This window comes from Cavia porcellus, unplaced genomic scaffold (assembly GCF_034190915.1).
Source record: "Cavia porcellus strain 051 isolate PalLab524CR breed Dunkin Hartley unplaced genomic scaffold, mCavPor4.1 scaffold_60, whole genome shotgun sequence".
NCBI classification, from domain to species: domain Eukaryota; kingdom Metazoa; phylum Chordata; class Mammalia; order Rodentia; family Caviidae; genus Cavia; species Cavia porcellus.
Genome location: NW_026947543.1, coordinates 1,144,796 through 1,164,468, shown reverse-complemented (window position 1 = coordinate 1,164,468; position 19,673 = coordinate 1,144,796). Strand labels below are relative to the sequence as shown.

Genomic DNA, 19,673 nt, shown 5'->3' with positions numbered 1-19,673 from the left:
GCGTTTTAAAAAAAGTGACATAAAGTTGAGTGTGTCATGTCCATGTCTCTTTACAAAAGATTTTACCTCCTATTTGATAGGAATTACTGTTTCTTTGAAAGGTCAACCTGCACTGAAATAAAGATAATCCCTCCTTTCCTCATTCTGCTTGAAACCACATCCTTTGTTAGTTATATTTTCTTACGCAGCAACACTTGGAGATGACTACAGCGAGAGTTTCCCATTGGCGGAATTTCCACGGAGACACATGAAGTAATACTGCACAATTTCAAGTGAAGTGCACTGTCCCTTGACAATGGCAAGTCTGGGCAAATCTCTAGTAACTGAAAATCTTAGAAAGTCTGAAAGTGAGTGAATGGAAATGTGCCTCTCCACATTTGGACAGGGCCTCTCCTGAAGCACACATTTGTGGAAAAAGTAATTATGAGAGACGAATGAACTCCCAAAACGGAATGGAAATTTTCTTGTTTAGGACTGGAACGCTATGGCCTGGAGCCCTGTGGTTCTAACTGGATGAGCAAAGTGTGAGCAGAGATCAAAGTAAAACACACACCATTTAGTCAACTCGATATTTAACCAGGTGTCCAGAGTAGTGGCAAACTGTACTTGTGTCAATTTGCTCAAATCCTGTCTTCACAAGAAAGTAAATTCCAGCACGACCAGTGACTAGAGGAGGACACATTTCAAAGGACTTGTAAAAAGTCCAACCCTGAACTTAGCCCAACACTGAATTTAGATGAAAAATAGCAGAGTCTGTTAGTCTTTCAAGTTTTAATAGGAGAAACTTATAGCATGTAATAGCTGTTACATGAATAACTTCAGAGCTTTTGGAGAGGTCGAAATCACTATGAGTGAGGGCTTCCCTGACTCACAAAGTTAAAAATAGTAAAACAAACAATTTGCAAAATCAATCAACCAATTAAATACAAACACTAAGTCCAAAGGGTTTCACTGGTTTTAAAACCACTTATGGAATGCACAACTATTGATGAGGCTTACTCTGCATTCTGCTTTACTCAGGCCTGGTACATCAGCAAAGGTGAAAGCAAAATTCAAAATGTTATGTGAAGTGACCATTTCATTGTTGAAACTATGACCCAATAGACATTTTCTCTTTTGAAACTTCATACATTATCCATATATGTTCTCAAAGGGAAGGAATACACAGGATTTAGGCTGAATTATTTTTTTCAGTATTTTGTGTTCCACCAGATTTATTTGAAATCTCCTGTCCTGCATCCACTGCCCAATGCAGAAGGCCACACATAGGACAACCCACATGAGAACTTCACTTCTACAGCCTGATTATATCATCATGAGAATATAATTTTCCTTTCATCATCAAAGATTTTTACATCAGATTAACCAGCTCTCTTGCTTGCCCATGTTTTTCCCTGGTTTTTGTACCTTGAAATGGGTGTGCACTCTTCCCAGCCTTGATCTCCATCTTCCCCCATATTTCCAAACATATTCATCTGGGAAACATGTAAAGATCTTATTCGGGGCTTGTTTCATTGTTTTCAAATATCTGCCATTGAAATTCAACTTCCACCACTGTCTCTCATATCCAAAGCTATGTGCTTGCAGAGGATTTCTGCTGAGAAATTTCACAGAAAGCTCTTATACTGCAGGTGAATGATGCCAGCAAGTCTTGATTGAATAGCTTAGGGAACAGGACTCAGCCAAATGACTGACATGACAAGGGAAAAGCGTATGCTCAAGGATAGGACATGGCAGAGGTCATCTGCCAGGCCCTGGCATATTTAATATCCCATTGAAAGTACATCAATGTGTAGATTGGCAAGCATTTCCGTCCCCTAATTCTGAGCAGTAAAGCCTTCGGAGAGAATATTGTGGCATACCAGGCCAAGAATATTCATCCTATTTAAATCTTGCCCTACAAGGTCCTCTGTGCCACTGAGGTCTCCATGGCAACGCCCAGCATTGTGACTCAGGTCTCCTACTGCACACTTGTATCCTAGAGCCTAAAGTCCAGCTCACAATGGTGCTCAGCCAATCACAGCCCATTGTGGTTGCCTGGCAACCACAAGCTTGTGGATTTCTGTGAACTGTTTCAGCCCAACTCTGCAGCTTTCCACCTCATACAACCACAGCCATTCCAATCATGCAGTATTTGATTAGCCTCTCTATGTTGCCTCAGAATTTTTTTTTACAGTTGTAGTGATCAAGAAAATTTGACATATTTTGAGAAGTGGAGGGAAGTAATTGGAAAACCTTTTGGTATGTCTGAGGTCTATGGGTTCCAAACTTGACTATCCCAGTCTTTTAAATTTTCAAACCTAGAGCCTAAAATCCACCTCACAGGGATGTTCAGCCAATCGCAGCCCAGTGTGGTTGCCTGGCAACCACAAGCCTGTGGATTTCTGTGAACAGTTTCAGCCCAACTCTGCAGCTTTCCACCTCATACAACCACAGCCATTCCAATCATGCAGTATTTGATTCACCTCTCTAAGTTGCCTCAGAATTTTCTTTGAACTTGTGGTGATCAAGCAAATTTGACATATTTTGACAAGTGGAGGGAAGTAATTGGCTCTGTCTTTAGCTCTGTTTGTGGTATATGGGGTCCAAAGGTGACTAGCCCAGTCTATTCAGTTATCAAACTTAGAAAGCCAAATGTTTCAAGGGAGGAAAGAAAATGCCACAATGATTTGGGTTCTGCCAAGTTTCTGGTGGCTTGGGAAGCAAACCTGCAAACCATACATGCAGTCTCTGCTGGATTACTGCCACCATGGTAGTATCAGTTAGCACTAAAAGCCAGCAACCAGAAGATGAGACCCAAAATGAAAGTGAATCCTTGCAGTGCATGAATAGTTGGAGTGCCTGCTTCAACTATCCAGCTTCCTCGGGGTTCACTTGTCTGCAATCGCTATTTCAAGGAGGTCGGCAGCCATTCCAGCATAACCCTGAACAGTAAACATGAGGTTCTAGCTCAATACCTTATCACCAGCAGGTTTTCCCAGAATTCAACTGTAACATGGTGAAAGGGAAACACTTAGAAAAGGGATGCAAATGCCCCTTTCACTAGAAATCCCAGGTATTTTCTCATGGCATGGGATATTTAGACTCCACAACTCATGTAGTGAACCCAGGGACCTAGACCAAGTGTGTCTAGTTTAATGTTGTCCTCTTTTTGGAAACAGCATCTTATGTAGTTGTTGAAAGAGGCCTTGAGATAAATTCGTAGCCCAAGATGGACTGGAACTCCCAAGGATCCATCCACCTCAGCCCCCAGATTGCTGGGATTATAGGCATGAGGGACCATGCCAAGCATGTGCACAGAGATTCTTACATAATTTGTGAAATCCCACTACTGGTCTATAGGTAGCTTCTGTGCTTCAGGCTTTAGGAATATGCCTCTCTTTGTTTTGGCTCCCCTTGTTCAGGTGTCCATTTCTATTGTGATAAGCTCCAAGGCCCCAGGCAAGGGAGTGGCTGCCCTTCCTCTGGTGTGTCCTTGGATGATTACAGCCCAGGTGAACAGGGTTCAAATATATTGGATCCTGTGCATTTGAAGAGGAAATGAGTAAAGGATCATGAGTTAATGTGGACATGCCAGGGAATTGAGGGGCCATGATAGAGACAAAACTTCAGGCCATGGGCTGAAGGCTGAGGATTCTGTACCTCTAGCTTCTTGAATAGTGGGCCTGCTGAGCAATTGTGTGTTCTCAAATGTAATTTGATGGGTTTTGTTTTAATTTATTTTGTTTTTTGCTTTGGTTTTTTACATGGAAGGAACTGTACCATGGTTTGAAGAAGCTGAAGAGTCTTACCTAAGAGAAATTTGCAAAAAGGGACAATTCAGCAGCCAAGAATTTCTCAAATGCCCTTGGCGTTTTAAAAAAAGTGACATAAAGTTGAGTGTGTCATGTCCATGTCTCTTTACAAAAGATTTTACCTCCTATTTGATAGGAATTACTGTTTCTTTGAAAGGTCAACCTGCACTGAAATAAAGATAATCCCTCCTTTCCTCATTCTGCTTGAAACCACATCCTTTGTTAGTTATATTTTCTTACGCAGCAACACTTGGAGATGACTACAGCGAGAGTTTCCCATTGGTGGAATTTCCACGGAGACACATGAAGTAATACTGCACAATTTCAAGTGAAGTGCACTGTCCCTTGACAATGGCAAGTCTGGGCAAATCTCTAGTAACTGAAAATCTTAGAAAGTCTGAAAGTGAGTGAATGAAAATGGGCCTCTCCGCATTTGGACAGGGCCTCTCCTGACGCGCACATTTGTGGAAAAAGTAATTATGAGAGACAAATGAACTCCCAAACGGAATGGAAATTTTCTTGTTTAGGCCTGGAACGCTATGGCCTGGAGCCCTGTGGTTCTAACTGGATGAGCAAAGTGTCAGCAGAGATCAAAGTAAAACACACACCATTTAGGGAACTCGATATTTAACCAGGTGTCCAGAGTAGTGGCAAACTGTACTTGTGTCAATTTGCTCAAATCCTGTCTTCACAAGAAAGTAAATTCCAGCACGACCAGTGACTAGAGGAGGACACATTTCAAAGGACTTGTAAAAAGTCCAACCCTGAACTTAGCCCAACACTGAATTTAGATGAAAAGTAGCAGAGTCTGTTAGTCTTTCAAGTTTTAATAGGAGAAACTTATAGCATGTAATAGCTGTTACATGAATAACTTCAGAGCTTTTGGAGAGGTCGAAATCACTATGAGTGAGGGCTTCCCTGACTCTCAAAGTTAAAAATAGTAAAACAAACAATTTGCAAAACCAATCAACCAATTAAATACAAACACTAAGTCCAAAGGGTTTCACTGGTTTTAAAACCACTTATGGAATGCACAACTATTGATGAGGCTTACTCTGCATTCTGCTTTACTCAGGCCTGGTACATGAGCAACTGTGAAAGCAAAATTCAAAATGTTATGTGAAGTGACCATTTCATTGTTGAAACCATGACCCAATAGACATTTTCTCTTTTGAAACTACGTACATTATCCATATATGTTCTCAAAGGGAAGGAATACACAGGATTCAGGCTGAATATTTTTTTCAGTATTTTGTGTTCCACCAGATTTATTTGAAGATCTCCTGTCCTGCATCCACTGCCCAATTCAGAAGGCCACACATAGGACAACCCACATGAGAACTTCACTTCTACAGCCTGATTATATCATCATGAGAATATAATTTTCCTTTCATCATCAAAGATTTTTACATCAGATTAACCAGCTCTCTTGCTTTCCCTTGTTTTTCCCTGGTTTTTGTACCTTGAAATGGGTGTGCACTCTTCCCAGCCTTGATCTCCATCTTCCCCCATATTTCCAAACATATTCATCTGGGAAACATGTAAAGATCTTATTCGCGGCTTGTGTCATTGTTTTCAAATATCTGCCCTTGAAATTCAACTTCCACCACTGTCTCTCATATCCAAAGCTATGTGCTTGCAGAGGATTTCTGCTGAGAAATTTCACAGAAAGCTCTTATACTGCAGGTGAATGATGCCAGCAAGTCTTGACTGAATAGCTTAGGGAACAGGACTCAGCCAAATGACTGACATGACAAGGGAAAAGCGTATGCTCAAGGATAGGACATGGCAGAGGTCATCTGCCAGGCCCTGGCATATTTAATATCCCATTGAAAGTACATCAATGTGTAGATTGGAAAGCATTTCCATCCACTAATTCTGAGCAGTGAAGCCTTCAGAGAGAAAATTGTGGCATACCAGGCCAAGAATATTCATCCTATTTAAATCTTGCCCTACAAGGTCCTCTGTGCCACTGAGGTCTCCATGGCAATGCCCAGCATTGTGACTCAGGTCTCCTACTGCACACTTGTATCCTAGAGCCTAAAGTCCAGCTCACAATGGTGCTCAGCCAATCACAGCCCATTGTGGTTGCCTGGCAACCACAAGCTTGTGGATTTCTGTGAACTGTTTCAGCCCAACTCTGCAGCTTTCCACCTCATACAACCCCAGTCATTCCAATCATGCAGTATTTGATTAGCCTCTCTATGTTGCCTCAGAATTTTTTTTTTACAGTTGTAGTGATCAAGAAAATTTGACATATTTTGAGAAGTGGAGGGAAGTAATTGGAAAACCTTTTGGTATGTCTGAGGTCTATGGGTTCCAAACTTGACTATCCCAGTCTTTAAAAATTTTCAAACCTAGAGCCTAAAATCCACCTCACAGGGATGTTCAGCCAATCTCAGCCCAGTGTGGTTGCCTGGCAACCACAAGCCTGTGGATTTCTGTGAACAGTTTCAGCCCAACTCTGCAGCTTTCCACCTCATACAACCACAGCCATTCCAATCATGCAGTATTTGATTCACCTCTCTAAGTTGCCTCAGAATTTTCTTTGAACTTGTGGTGATCAAGCAAATTTGACATATTTCGACAAGTGGAGGGAAGTAATTGGCTCTGTCTTTAGCTCTGTTTGTGGTATATGGGGTCCAAAGGTGACTAGCCCAGTCTATTCAGTTATCAAACTTAGAAAGCCAAATGTTTCAAGGGAGGAAAGAACATGCCACAATGATTTGGGTTCTGCCAAGTTTCTGGTGGCTTGGGAAACAAACCTGCAAACCATACATGCAGTCTCTGCTGGATTACTGCCACCATGGTAGTATCAGTTAGCACTAAAAGCCAGCAACCAGAAGATGAGACCCAAAATGAAAGTGAATCCTTGCAGTGCATGAATATTTGGAGTGCCTGCTTCAACTATCCAGCTTCCTTGGGGTTCACTTGTCTGCAATCGCTATTTCAAGGAGGTCTGCAGCCATTCCAGCATAACCCTGAACACTAAACATGAGGTACTAGCTCAATACCTTAACACCAGCAGGTTTTCCCAGAATTCAACTGTAAAATGGTGAAAGGGAAACCCTTAGAAAAGGGATGCAAATGCCCCTTTCACTAGAAATCCCAGGTATTTTCTCATGGCATGGAATATTTAGACTCCACAACTCATGTAGTGAACCCAGGGACCTAGACCAAGTTTGTCTAGTTTAATGTTGTCCTCTTTTTGGAAACAGCATCTTATGTAGTTGTTGAAAGAGGCCTTGAGATAAATTCGTAGCCCAAGATGGACTGGAACTCCCAAGGATCCATCCAGGTCAGCCCCCAGATTGCTGGGATTATAGGCATGAGGGGGCATGCCAAGCATGTGCACAGAGATTCTTACATAATTTGTGAAATCCCACTACCGGTCTATAGGTAGCTTCTGTGCTTCAGGCTTTAGGAATATACCTCTCTTTGTTTTGGCTCCCCTTGTTCAGGTGTCCATTTCTATTGTGATAAGCTCTAAGGCCCCAGGCAAGGGAGTGGCTGCCCTTCCTCTGGTGTGTCCTTGGATGATTGCAGCCCAGGTGAACAGGGTTCAAATATATTGGATCCTGTGCATTTGAAGAGGAAATGAGTAAAGATTCATGAGTTAATATGGACATGCCAGGGAATTGAGGGGCCATGATAGAGACAAAACTTCAGGCCATGGGCTGAAGGCTGAGGATTCTGTACCTCTAGCTTCTTGAATAGTGGGCCTGCTGAGCAATTGTGTGTTCTCAAATGTAATTTGATGGGTTTTGTTTTAATTTATTTTGTTTTTTGCTTTGGTTTTTTACATGGAAGGAACTGTACCATGGTTTGAAGAAGCTGGAGTGTCTTACCTAAGAGAAATTTGCAAAAAGGGACAATTCATCAGCCAAGAATTTCTCAAATGCCCTTGGCATTTTAAAAAAAGTGACATAAAGTTGAGTGTGTCATGTCCATGTCTCTTTACAAAAGATTTTAACTCCTATTTGATAGGAATTACTGTTTCTTTGAAAGGTCAACCTGCACTGAAATAAAGATAATCCCTCCTTTCCTCATTCTGCTTGAAACCACATCCTTTGTTAGTTATATTTTCTTAAGCAGCAACACTTGGAGATGACTACAGCGAGAGTTTCCCATTGGTGGAATTTCCACGGAGACACATGAAGTAATACTGCACAATTTCAAGTGAAGTGCACTGTCCCTTGACAATGGCAAGTCTGGACAAATCCCTAGTAACTGAAAATCTTAGAAAGTCTGAAAGTGAGTGAATGAAAATGGGCTTCTCCACATTTAGACCGGGCCTCTCCTGAAGCACACATTTGTGGAAAAAGTAATTATGAGAGACGAATGAACTCCCAAACGGAATGGAAATTTTCTTGTTTAGGCCTGGAACGCTATGGCCTGGAGCCCTGTGGTTCTAACTGGATGAGCAAAGTGTCAGCAGAGATCAAAGTAAAACACACACCATTTAGGGAACTCGATATTTAACCAGGTGTCCAGAGTAGTGGCAAACTGTACTTGTGTCAATTTGCTCAAATCCTGTCTTCACAAGAAAGTAAATTCCAGCACGACCAGTGACTAGAGGAGGACACATTTCAAAGGACTTGTAAAAAGTCCAACCCTGAACTTAGCCCAACACTGAATTTAGATGAAAAGTAGCAGAGTCTGTTAGTCTTTCAAGTTTTAATAGGAGAAACTTATAGCATGTAATAGCTGTTACATGAATAACTTCAGAGCTTTTGGAGAGGTCGAAATCACTATGAGTGAGGGCTTCCCTGACTCACAAAGTTAAAAATAGTAAAACAAACAATTTGCAAAACCAATCAACCAATTAAATACAAACACTAAGTCCAAAGGGTTTCACTGGTTTTAAAACCACTTATGGAATGCACAACTATTGATGAGGCTTACTCTGCATTCTGCTTTACTCAGGCCTGGTACATGAGCAACTGTGAAAGCAAAATTCAAAATGTTATGTGAAGTGACCATTTCATTGTTGAAACCATGACCCAATGGACATTTTCTCTTTTGAAACTTCGTACATTATCCATATATGTTCTCAAAGGGAAGGAATACACAGGATTCAGGCTGAATATTTTTTTCAGTATTTTGTGTTCCACCAGATTTATTTGAAGATCTCCTGTCCTGCATCCACTGCCCAATGCAGAAGGCCACACATAGGACAACCCACATGAGAACTTCACTTCTACAGCCTGATTATATCATCATGAGAATATAATTTTCCTTTCATCATCAAAGATTTTTACATCAGATTAACCAGCTCTCTTGCTTGCCCTTGTTTTTCCCTGATTTTTGTACCTTGAAATGGGTGTGCACTCTTCCCAGCCTTGATCTCCATCTTCCCCCATATTTCCAAACATATTCATCTGGGAAACATGTAAAGATCTTATTCGGGCTTGTTTCATTGTTTTCAAATATCTGCCCTTGAAATTCAACTTCCACCACTGTCTCTCATATCCAAAGCTATGTGCTTGCAGAGGATTTCTGCTGAGAAATTTCACAGAAAGCTCTTACACTGCAGGTGAATGATGCCAGCAAGTCTTGACTGAATAGCTTAGGGAACAGAACTCAGCCAAATGACTGACATGACAAGGGAAAAGCGTATGCTCAAGGATAGGACATGGCAGAGGTCATCTGCCAGGCCCTGGCATATTTAATATCCCATTGAAAGTACATCAATGTGTAGATTGGAAAGCATTTCCATCCACTAATTCTGAGTAGTGAAGCCTTCAGAGAGAATATTGTGGCATACCAGGCCAAGAATATTCATCCTATTTAAATCTTGCCCTACAAGGTCCTCTGTGCCACTGAGGTCTCCATGGCAATGCCCAGCTTTGTGACTCAGGTCTCCTACTGCACACTTGTATCCTAGAGCCTAAAGTCCAGCTCACAATGGTGCTCAGCCAATCACAGCCCATTGTGGTTGCCTGGCAACCACAAGCTTGTGGATTTCTGTGAACTGTTTCAGCCCAACTCTGCAGCTTTCCACCTCATACAACCACAGTCATTCCAATCATGCAGTATTTGATTAGCCTCTCTATGTTGCCTCAGAATTTTTTTTTACAGTTGTAGTGATCAAGAAAATTTGACATATTTTGAGAAGTGGAGGGAAGTAATTGGAAAACCTTTTGGTATGTCTGAGGTCTATGGGTTCCAAACTTGACTATTCCAGTCTTTTAAATTTTCAAACCTAGAGCCTAAAATCCACCTCACAGGGATGTTTAGCCAATCTCAGCCCAGTGTGGTTGCCTGGCAACCACAAGCCTGTGGATTTCTGTGAACAGTTTCAGCCCAACTCTGCAGCTTTCCACCTCATACAACCACAGCCATTCCAATCATGCAGTATTTGATTCACCTCTCTAAGTTGCCTCAGAATTTTCTTTGAACTTGTGGTGATCAAGCATATTTGACATATTTCGACAAGTGGAGGGAAGTAATTGGCTCTGTCTTTAGCTCTGTTTGTGGTATATGGGGTCCAAAGGTGACTAGCCCAGTCTATTCAGTTATCAAACTTAGAAAGCCAAATGTTTCAAGGGAGGAAAGAAAATGCCACAATGATTTGGGTTCTGCCAAGTTTCTGGTGGCTTGGGAAACAAACCTGCAAACCATACATGCAGTCTCTGCTGGATTACTGCCACCATGGTAGTATCAGTTAGCACTAAAAGCCAGCAACCAGAAGATGAGACCCAAAATGAAAGTGAATCCTTGCAGTGCATGAATATTTGGAGTGCCTGCTTCAACTATCCAGCTTCCTCGGGGTTCACTTGTCTGCAATCGCTATTTCAAGGAGGTCTGCAGCCATTCCAGCATAACCCTGAACACTAAACATGAGGTACTAGCTCAATACCTTAACACCAGCAGGTTTTCCCAGAATTCAACTGTAAAATGGTGAAAGGGAAACCCTTAGAAAAGGGATGCAAATGCCCCTTTCACTAGAAATCCCAGGTATTTTCTCATGGCATGGAATATTTAGACTCCACAACTCATGTAGTGAACCCAGGGACCTAGACCAAGTGTGTCTAGTTTAATGTTGTCCTCTTTTTGGAAACAGCATCTTATGTAGTTGTTGAAAGAGGCCTTGAGATAAATTCGTAGCCCAAGATGGACTGGAACTCCCAAGGATCCATCCAGGTCAGCCCCCAGATTGCTGGGATTATAGGCATGAGGGGGCATGCCAAGCATGTGCACAGAGATTCTTACATAATTTGTGAAATCCCACTACCGGTCTATAGGTAGCTTCTGTGCTTCAGGCTTTAGGAATATACCTCTCTTTGTTTTGGCTCCCCTTGTTCAGGTGTCCATTTCTATTGTGATAAGCTCTAAGGCCCCAGGCAAGGGAGTGGCTGCCCTTCCTCTGGTGTGTCCTTGGATGATTGCAGCCCAGGTGAACAGGGTTCAAATATATTGGATCCTGTGCATTTGAAGAGGAAATGAGTAAAGATTCATGAGTTAATATGGACATGCCAGGGAATTGAGGGGCCATGATAGAGACAAAACTTCAGGCCATGGGCTGAAGGCTGAGGATTCTGTACCTCTAGCTTCTTGAATAGTGGGCCTGCTGAGCAACTGTGTGCTCTCAAATGTAATTTGATGGGATTTGTTTTAATTTATTTTGTTTTTTGCTTTGGTTTTTTACATGGAAGGAACTGTACCATGGTTTGAAGAAGCTGGAGTGTCTTACCTAAGAGAAATTTGCAAAAAGGGACAATTCAGCAGTGAAGAATTTCTCAAATGCCCTTGGCGTTTTTAAAAAAGTGACATAAAGTTGAGTGTGTCATGTCCATGTCTCTTTACAAAAGATTTTACCTCCTATTTGATAGGAATTACTGTTTCTTTGAAAGGTCAACCTGCACTGAAATAAAGATAATCCCTCCTTTCCTCATTCTGCTTGAAACCACATCCTTTGTTAGTTATATTTTCTTACGCAGCAACACTTGGAGATGACTACAGCGAGAGTTTCCCATTGGTGGAATTTCCACGGAGACACATGAAGTTGTGAGAGTCGACCCCCCTGCTACAACCCCCTCCCAGAGTTATAAAACAGAGCAGTAATGAATGCTTCACTCCCTAAACCTTTCCCAGGATATAATCAGAGCAGGGCAGAAAGGAATGTCTCTGCTAGCCATTAACCACTAGATGTTCTGTTCTCTGTAAAGATAGTGATAAGCAAAAGAATGTACTGTATAAACAGGACCAGGGGGCACCTGGCACTCTAAGGTCAACCCAAGACCCTCGGTCTCCATGGTTACTCAGCCCCAGACCCTCAAATCAGCGTTAGCCAAGTCCTGCGCCGTTCAAAATTAACCAATGCGATTTGCTTCTGTAAACTTGCTTGCCTCCTGCTTGTACCTTTAAAAACCCTGCACAAATTCCCCTCGGGGCCCCTCCGCACTCGTTTGCCTGAGGGACCCCATGCGCATGGAAATAAACTTTTTTTTCCTCACCAAGAGTTGAGTCCTTGGGGTCTCTTTCCCTGCGGCGTTGGCCCTAACATCGTGGAGGTCCCACCGAGATAAGCACGTCTCACGGGAGGTGACCCCAACGGCTCTGCGGGTGAGTACGACTGGTCGCTTTTTATACCACCGGTGTTTACGCCCCGAGCCATACGGCTCCGATCTAGGGGCAATTTTTGTTATCTGTTTCGTACTCTGTTCCCTGGTGACTGGGGGACGCCCCACACGGTTTCCGTGGTTCACCATCTGCGATAGGGCCTCCCTATCGATCTGGGGAATTTCGATTCCCAATCTGTGGTCCGTCTGGGCCAATCTGGAGACACCCTTTGAGGTGACTCCTCTGGGGGATTTCGATTCCCAGTCTGTGGTCCGCCCGGGCCAATCTGGAGACACCCTGTAAGGTGTCTCATTTGGAGTGAAACTGATGCGTATGCATGTGAATGAAGTGGCCGGCCTGATTGTCTTGTGTGTCGTGGGTGCTGTGTTTGGTTATTTGTTGTACCGCGCTTGCATTAACCGCCCTGTGACAATAGAACATCATGGGACAATCGACCTCATCCCCATTGTCCCTCACCCTCGACCATTGGTCGGAGGTGCGGAAGAGGGCTCACGATCTCTCCTTGCAGGTCAAGAAGAGTAAGTGGCAGGATTTCTGCTCGACTGAGTGGCCTGCTTTCTCTGTGGGATGGCCACCAGAGGGGACTTTTCATCTGCCCCTCATTCTAGCAGTTAAGGACGTCATCTTCCGCCCCGGACAAAGGGGGCACCCTGATCAGGTCGCTTACATCCTGGTATGGCAGGACCTCAGGGAGGAACCCCCATTATGGGTAAAATCCTTTCTTCCCCCTTCTGACTCATCTGTACCAAAGCTTTTAGCTCTGAAAGGACCTCCCACTTCGGCTCCGGTCCTGCCCGAGTCTCAGCCTGATCTACCCTTACTCGACTATGACCAGCCTCCTCCTTCCCAGCTGACTCAACCTCCTCCGTACCCACTCTCTTCTCCAGCCTCCTCGTCCGGATCGTGTGCTGCTTCTCCGTCAGCCCCCTCTTCACCTGAGCTAAATTCCCCTTCTCCTCCGATACCCCCGTCCCCTCTATATCCCCCACTCCCTGCGATGGCTTGCCCCGAGCCCACACCTCCGGGGCCCACGGGCCCAGCCCAGAACACTCGGAGCAAGCTACGGCCTGAGGATCCAGTCGTTACCCTCCCTCTCCGTCCCTATGGGCCCATGATAGACGATGGGACAGATGGAGGGCAGATGCCCGCTTTACAGTACTGGCCTTTTTCTACCTCAGATCTCTATAACTGGAAAAACAATAACCCTCCTTTTTCTGATGATCCTTCTAAGCTAACAGGTCTAATGGATTCTGTTATGTTCTCCCACCAACCCACCTGGGACGACTGTCAACAGCTCCTAGGGGTCCTGTTCACCACTGAGGAAAGAGACCGCATCCTCCTGGAAGCCCAGAAAGCTGTTCCCAGAGAGGATGGCAGACCCACCCAGAGACCAGACCGGATCGATGACTTCTTCCACTTAAAGCGCCCCAACTGGGAACCCAACTCACCTGCCGGTAGGCAGCATCTTTCTATCTATCGCCAGACTCTAATGGCAGGTCTCCGGGCGGCCGCAAGGCACCCCACTAATCTGGCCAAGGTAAGAGAAGTTACCCAAGGACCTACTGAGACTCCCTCAGTTTTTCTAGAACGCCTGATGGAAGCTTACCGGCGATATACGCCTTTTAACCCTGAGGAGGAAGGCCGACAAGGCTCGATAGCTATGGCCTTCATAGGGCAATCGGCCCCTGATATAAGACGTAAGCTCCAAAGGCTAGATGGTCTCCAAGACCTGACTCTGAGGGATCTTGTTAAGGAAGCTGAAAAAGTCTACTATAAGCAGGAGACAGAGGAAGAGAAAGAGTTAGCTAGGGACAAAAGATGAAACAAGGAATTAACTAAGATGTTGGCCACAGTTATTCAGGGAAAACCTGAGCCAGGAAAGGGAAAGCCCACTCGCCCTCCATTAGACCCTGACCAATGTGCATATTGTAAGGAAAAAGGACACCTGATCAAAGACTGTGAAAAGTTAAAAAAAAAAACGGGCCAAAGAAGAACGAGAAAGGCAGTCCTCACAGCGATCCCGAGCCCCCATGCTCGCCCTGGATGAAGAAGACTAGGGACTTCGGGGCTCGGATCCCCTCCCCGAGCTCAGGGTAATGTTTAAAGTGGAGGGGACTCCCGTGGAATTCGAGGTCGATACGGGAGCTGTTTATTCGGCCTTACAAGCCCCCTTAGGGGCCCTTTCAACTAAGAAATCATTAGTTCAAGGGGCTAATGGGAGCAAATATCGCTCGTGGACCACTGAGCGCACAGTTGACTTAGGCAAGGGAAAAGTAAAACACTCCTTTCTGGTTATTCCCGAATGTCCTGCTCCCCTCCTGGGATGGGACTTATTAACCAAACTGGGGGCAAAGATTTCCTTTGAGCCCCAAGGACCTCAAGTGACATTCCGTAACCCAAAGGTTGGGCAACCTATGGTTACGGTGTTATCTCTAACACTGGAAGATGAATATAGGCTCTACGACCACCAGGATCCCCAGCCTATCGCCCCAGCCTGGCTAACTGATTTTAAAGAATCCTGGGCCGAGACGGCTGGACTCGGGCTGGCAAGCCAGCAACCGCCTGTAGTGGTTACTTTAAAAACCACTGCCTCCCCTATTCGGGTTAAGCAATATCCCATTAATAGAGAAGCTCACCTAGGGATTAAGGTGCACATACAGAGACTTTTAGATCAAGGGGTATTAACTCCTTGTCGGTCTGCATGGAATACTCCGTTACTCCCGGTCAGAAAGCCCGGGACGAATGACTACAGACCGGTACAGGACCTAAGGGAGGTCAATAGCAGGGTAGAAGACATTCACCCCACCGTACCCAATCCCTATAATCTCCTCAGCGGGTTAAATCCGTCAAGGACTTGGTACACTGTTCTGGATTTAAAGGATGCCTTTTTCTGTTTGCCTTTACACAAAGATAGCCAGCCCTTATTTGCATTTGAATGGACGGACCCTGAGACTGGGTCCGCGGGACAACTAACCTGGATGCGCCTCCCACAGGGCTTCAAAAACAGCCCAACCATCTTTGATGAAGCCCTACATAAGGATTTAGCCCCCTTTCGGGCTCAACACCCAAGCCTCACCCTTCTTCAATATGTAGATGACTTGCTGCTGGCTGCGGACTCTGAGGGTGACTGCACAAGTGGAACTCAGGACCTTTTACGTGAGTTGGCTATCCTGGGGTATAGGGCATCAGCAAAAAAGGCTCAAATTTGTAAGCGAGAGGTAATTTTTCTGGGTTACTCCTTAAAAGGGGGAAAAAGGTGGCTCACTGAGGCCAGAAAACAGACTGTGGTCCAGATTCCCCCCCCAAAGAGTCAAAAACAATTACGAGAGTTCCTGGGTACTGCGGGGTTTTGCCGGTTGTGGATCCCAGGATTCGCAACTTTGGCAGCTCCCCTGTATCCGTTACTGAAGGGGGGGTCTCCCTTTATCTGGGAAAAAGATCACCAGCAGGCCTTTGATGCCATCAAGCGGGCTCTCCTGTCCGCTCCGGCCCTGGCTCTTCCTAATGTGGATAAGCCCTTTACTCTCTTCATTGAAGAAAAGAGAGGAATAGCGAGAGGAGTACTGACCCAGGCCTTTGGGCCATGGAGGCGTCCGGTGGCTTACCTCTCAAAAAGACTGGACACGGTGGCAAGCGGGTGGCCACCTTGCCTAAAGGCCATCGCAGCAGCTGCCTTACTCATTAAAGACGCTGACAAATTGACTTTGGGACAAAAAATAACAATCATTGCCCCGCACACGCTAGAAAGCATCATCCGCCAGCCTCCAGACAGGTGGCTCTCAAATGCCAGAGTTACTCATTATCAGAGCCTCTTGCTCAACAAGGACAAGATAACTTTTGGACCCCCGGTGACTCTCAACCCGGCGACTCTGCTGCCGGAAGAAGCTTCGGAACCCGTCCTCCATACCTGCCAGGACGTCTTGGCAGAAGAGGCCGGAGTACGACCGGACTTATTGGATTGCCCCCTACCCAATGCAGAGGTGACCTACTTCACTGACGGGAGTAGCTTTTTGATTCAAGGTAAGCGGTATGCGGGGGCGGCTGTGACTGATTATTCCAATGTTATATGGACAGCCAGACTAGAGGACGGGTCCTCGGCCCAAAAGGCCGAACTGATTGCTTTGACTAAGGCTCTGGAGCTCGCTAAAGGAAAGCGAGCGAACATTTACACGGATAGCCGATATGCCTTTGCAACGGCCCACATCCACGGGGCCATATACCGCCATGGGGGCTTCTGACCTCCGCAGGAAAAGAAATAAAACACAAACAGGAAATCCTCCAGTTGCTCGCTGCAGTTATGTTGCCCCAGAAGGTGGCGATAATACACTGTAACAGCCACCAGAAAGGGACTGATCCCGTCACAAGGGGAAACAACCTGGCCGATCAGGCAGCAAAATCTGCAGCCATGGGAGACTCACAAATGTTGGCGACTGATGTCAAAGATTCTCCTCCAAAGGAGAAAGCTCAGATTAACCAAACCCCTGAAACACCTGATTTGACTGCTTACATACAACAGGCCCACCGGCTCACCCATTTGGGAGCTAAAAAGCTAAGCCTACTGGCCCAACGCCAAGACTTCCCAGGGGCATCCCCCACTGCCATACGTCAGGTCGCCAATCGGGTGGTGGCTAATTGTGAGGCATGTCAATTGACCAATGCCTACCCTGCCAAGCTGGCCCCCGGCAAAAGGCTACGTGGCACCAGACCTGGACAATACTGGGAAGTGGACTTTACAGAAGTTAAGCCTGCCCGATGCGGACTAAAATATCTGCTAGTTTTTGTAGACACCTTTTCTGTATGGACTGAGGCTTTTCCTACCAAAAAGGAAACTGCTGCCGTGGTAACTAAAAAGTTGATGGAAGAAATATTTCCCCGGTTCAGATTGCCAAAGGTAATAGGGTCTGATAATGGACCGGCGTTTGTGGCTAAGGTAAGTCAGGGACTGGCCAACATATTGGGGATTGATTGGAAGTTACATTGTGCTTATAGACCCCAAAGTTCAGGACAGGTAGAAAGAATGAATAGAACTATTAAGGAGACCCTCACTAAATTGGCTCATGAGACTGGCTTAAAAGATTGGACAATGCTCCTGCCGTATGCCCTTTTTCGCGCGCGAAACACCCCGTCTACCAAACCCCCTAACCTTACTCCCTTCGAAATCCTTTTTGGCACTCCACCCCCCATTCGAGATCTCACTCCCTTAACTGAGCATGCTGCCTCGTTGCCAACCTCCCTGTCTGACAGGTTCATCGCCCTTGACAATCTACAGAGGGACGTGTGGACGCAGCTAGCCTCGGCCTATGCTCCCAGTGAGTTCCCCGCACCACATCCATACCAGGTGGGAGACTTTGTGTTCGTCCGGCGCCACCAACAAGAGACTCTACAGCCTCGTTGGAAAGGACCATACCAGGTCCTATTGACTACTCCTACAGCGGTAAAGGTTGACGGAGTCGCCTCTTGGATCCACGCGTCACATCTAAAGCCTGCTTCAGCGCGAGAGGACAGCTCCTGGGAACTCAAGCGGTTTGATAACCCCTTGAAACTTAAACTGAGCCGAAAGACTCTTTAATGCTGTTTCTATACGCTCCCCTTGTGTATTATTGCAAGATGATCCAACAAAGACCCCAGATTGGAACCCCCTGGGCTATAATGGGATTACTCATGTTAATGCTAGTCACCCCTGCGATAGCTAACCCCCACCGCCCTTGGATCTGGTCATTAATTAAGTGGGACAACCAAGAGGTGGTCGACAAGTGGGAAGGATCAGGTAATCCCACTTTTGCCTTCTTTTCCTGCGATATTGTCCCTCAAGCCCCCTGTATGGATCCATCTCAGGGTGTTTACCTATGCCCAACTTCAGTGGAGGGGAGAACCTATTGTAACTCCCCAGGAGAATATTACTGTGCTTACTGGGGATGTGAGACGGTGGCCACTGCGTGGACACCCACCATAAGGGACCAACACATTAGTCTTTCAAAGTTGACTGGAGCTCGCCCAAAGCCCCCCACTTGTTATGGTGGGGCTTGGGATGCCAAGTCAAGCCAGGGACCTGGACCCTGCCTAAACCTACAACTCACGGTCCTTACCCCCCAAGAGCCTTCATGGATCACCGGAAAAACTTGGGGGTTTAGATATTATCAAAGTGGAAAAGACTCAGGGGGATATTTGTTTATCAAAAAAGAATTAAAACCGGAAACAAGGCCGTCCCCGCCACCACAGGCCCCAACAACTGCTAAAAGATTTTTATCCCCGGGGCCCAAGGCTACCCAAAATCGAGAATACATGACCTCACCTCGCACCCCCTCCGGGGATTTAACTAATCCTCCTGAGTCGGGACTCGTCCCTCCAACTGTAAACTCTCTCCTTAACCTTATACTTGGGGCTCATAGAGCCCTTAATCTTACCCATCCAGACCTGGCCCAGGCTTGTTGGTTATGTTTAAGTGCTAACCCTCCATATTATGAGGGGACTGCTCTAAATGATTCCTATACGCTGACCCCTAATTCCGACCAGTGCGATTGGGATCACGTGTTCCACACCCTTCCTTTACCTGGCCTCGCTAGCCGAGGAACCTGTATAGGGACACTCGATAATTGGCCTGCAGACCTACGCCATCGCTGCCTCACATATACCCGCTCCTTCCCCAAAAACCAGTACCTCATCCCTCCCACCGGGGCATTCTGGTTATGTACTACGGGGCTCACCCCTTGTGTTTCCACAAATGTACTCCTTGCAGGGGACAGCTCCTGCATCCTCATAGACCTTATGCCACGCATTAAGTATCTCCCTCCTGACATGCTCCCCCTCATAAAAGGTCGATATAAACGGGAACCTGTCTCCTTGACCCTAGCAGTCCTATTGGGGATAGGGGTGGCAGGGGGGATAGGAACTGGCACAGCAGCCCTCATTACTGGGCATCAATCCCGCCAACAGCTTCTTGCAGTAGTAAACCAAGATTTACAGGCCTTAGAAACTTCTATAACTGCGTTACAACAATCTCTCTCGTCTCTATCTGAAGTAGTGTTACAGAACAGAAGAGGCTTAGATCTTCTATTTTTAAAAGAAGGGGGTCTCTGCGCCGCACTTAGAGAAGAATGTTGTTTCTACACTGATCATACTGGGATTGTAAAAGACGCAATGGAAAAGTTGAGAGAGAGAATCAAATCTCGAGAGCCCCCTTCAAGTGAAGCCAAAATGTTTTCTTTCTGGGAATCAATCCTGCCCTATGTTCTTCCTTTACTGGGACCCCTGGCCGGATTCATTATAGTCATGACTATAGCCCCTTGCCTCATT

The 19,673-nt window shown here is 45.6% G+C and overlaps 1 protein-coding gene across 1 annotated transcript; it reads left to right on the top strand.

Moving 5' to 3' along the window:
- Window positions 1–12,610: 12,610 nt before the first annotated feature.
- Window positions 12,611–17,949, top strand: LOC111755790 (uncharacterized). The gene is given in 5 exon segments (XM_063244454.1): window positions 12,611–14,345; window positions 14,383–16,604; window positions 16,607–17,591; window positions 17,625–17,689; window positions 17,813–17,949. Coding segments are annotated over 5 exon segments (4,953 nt in total). The 5' UTR covers window positions 12,611–12,801.
- The last annotated feature ends 1,724 nt before the right edge of the window (window positions 17,950–19,673 follow it).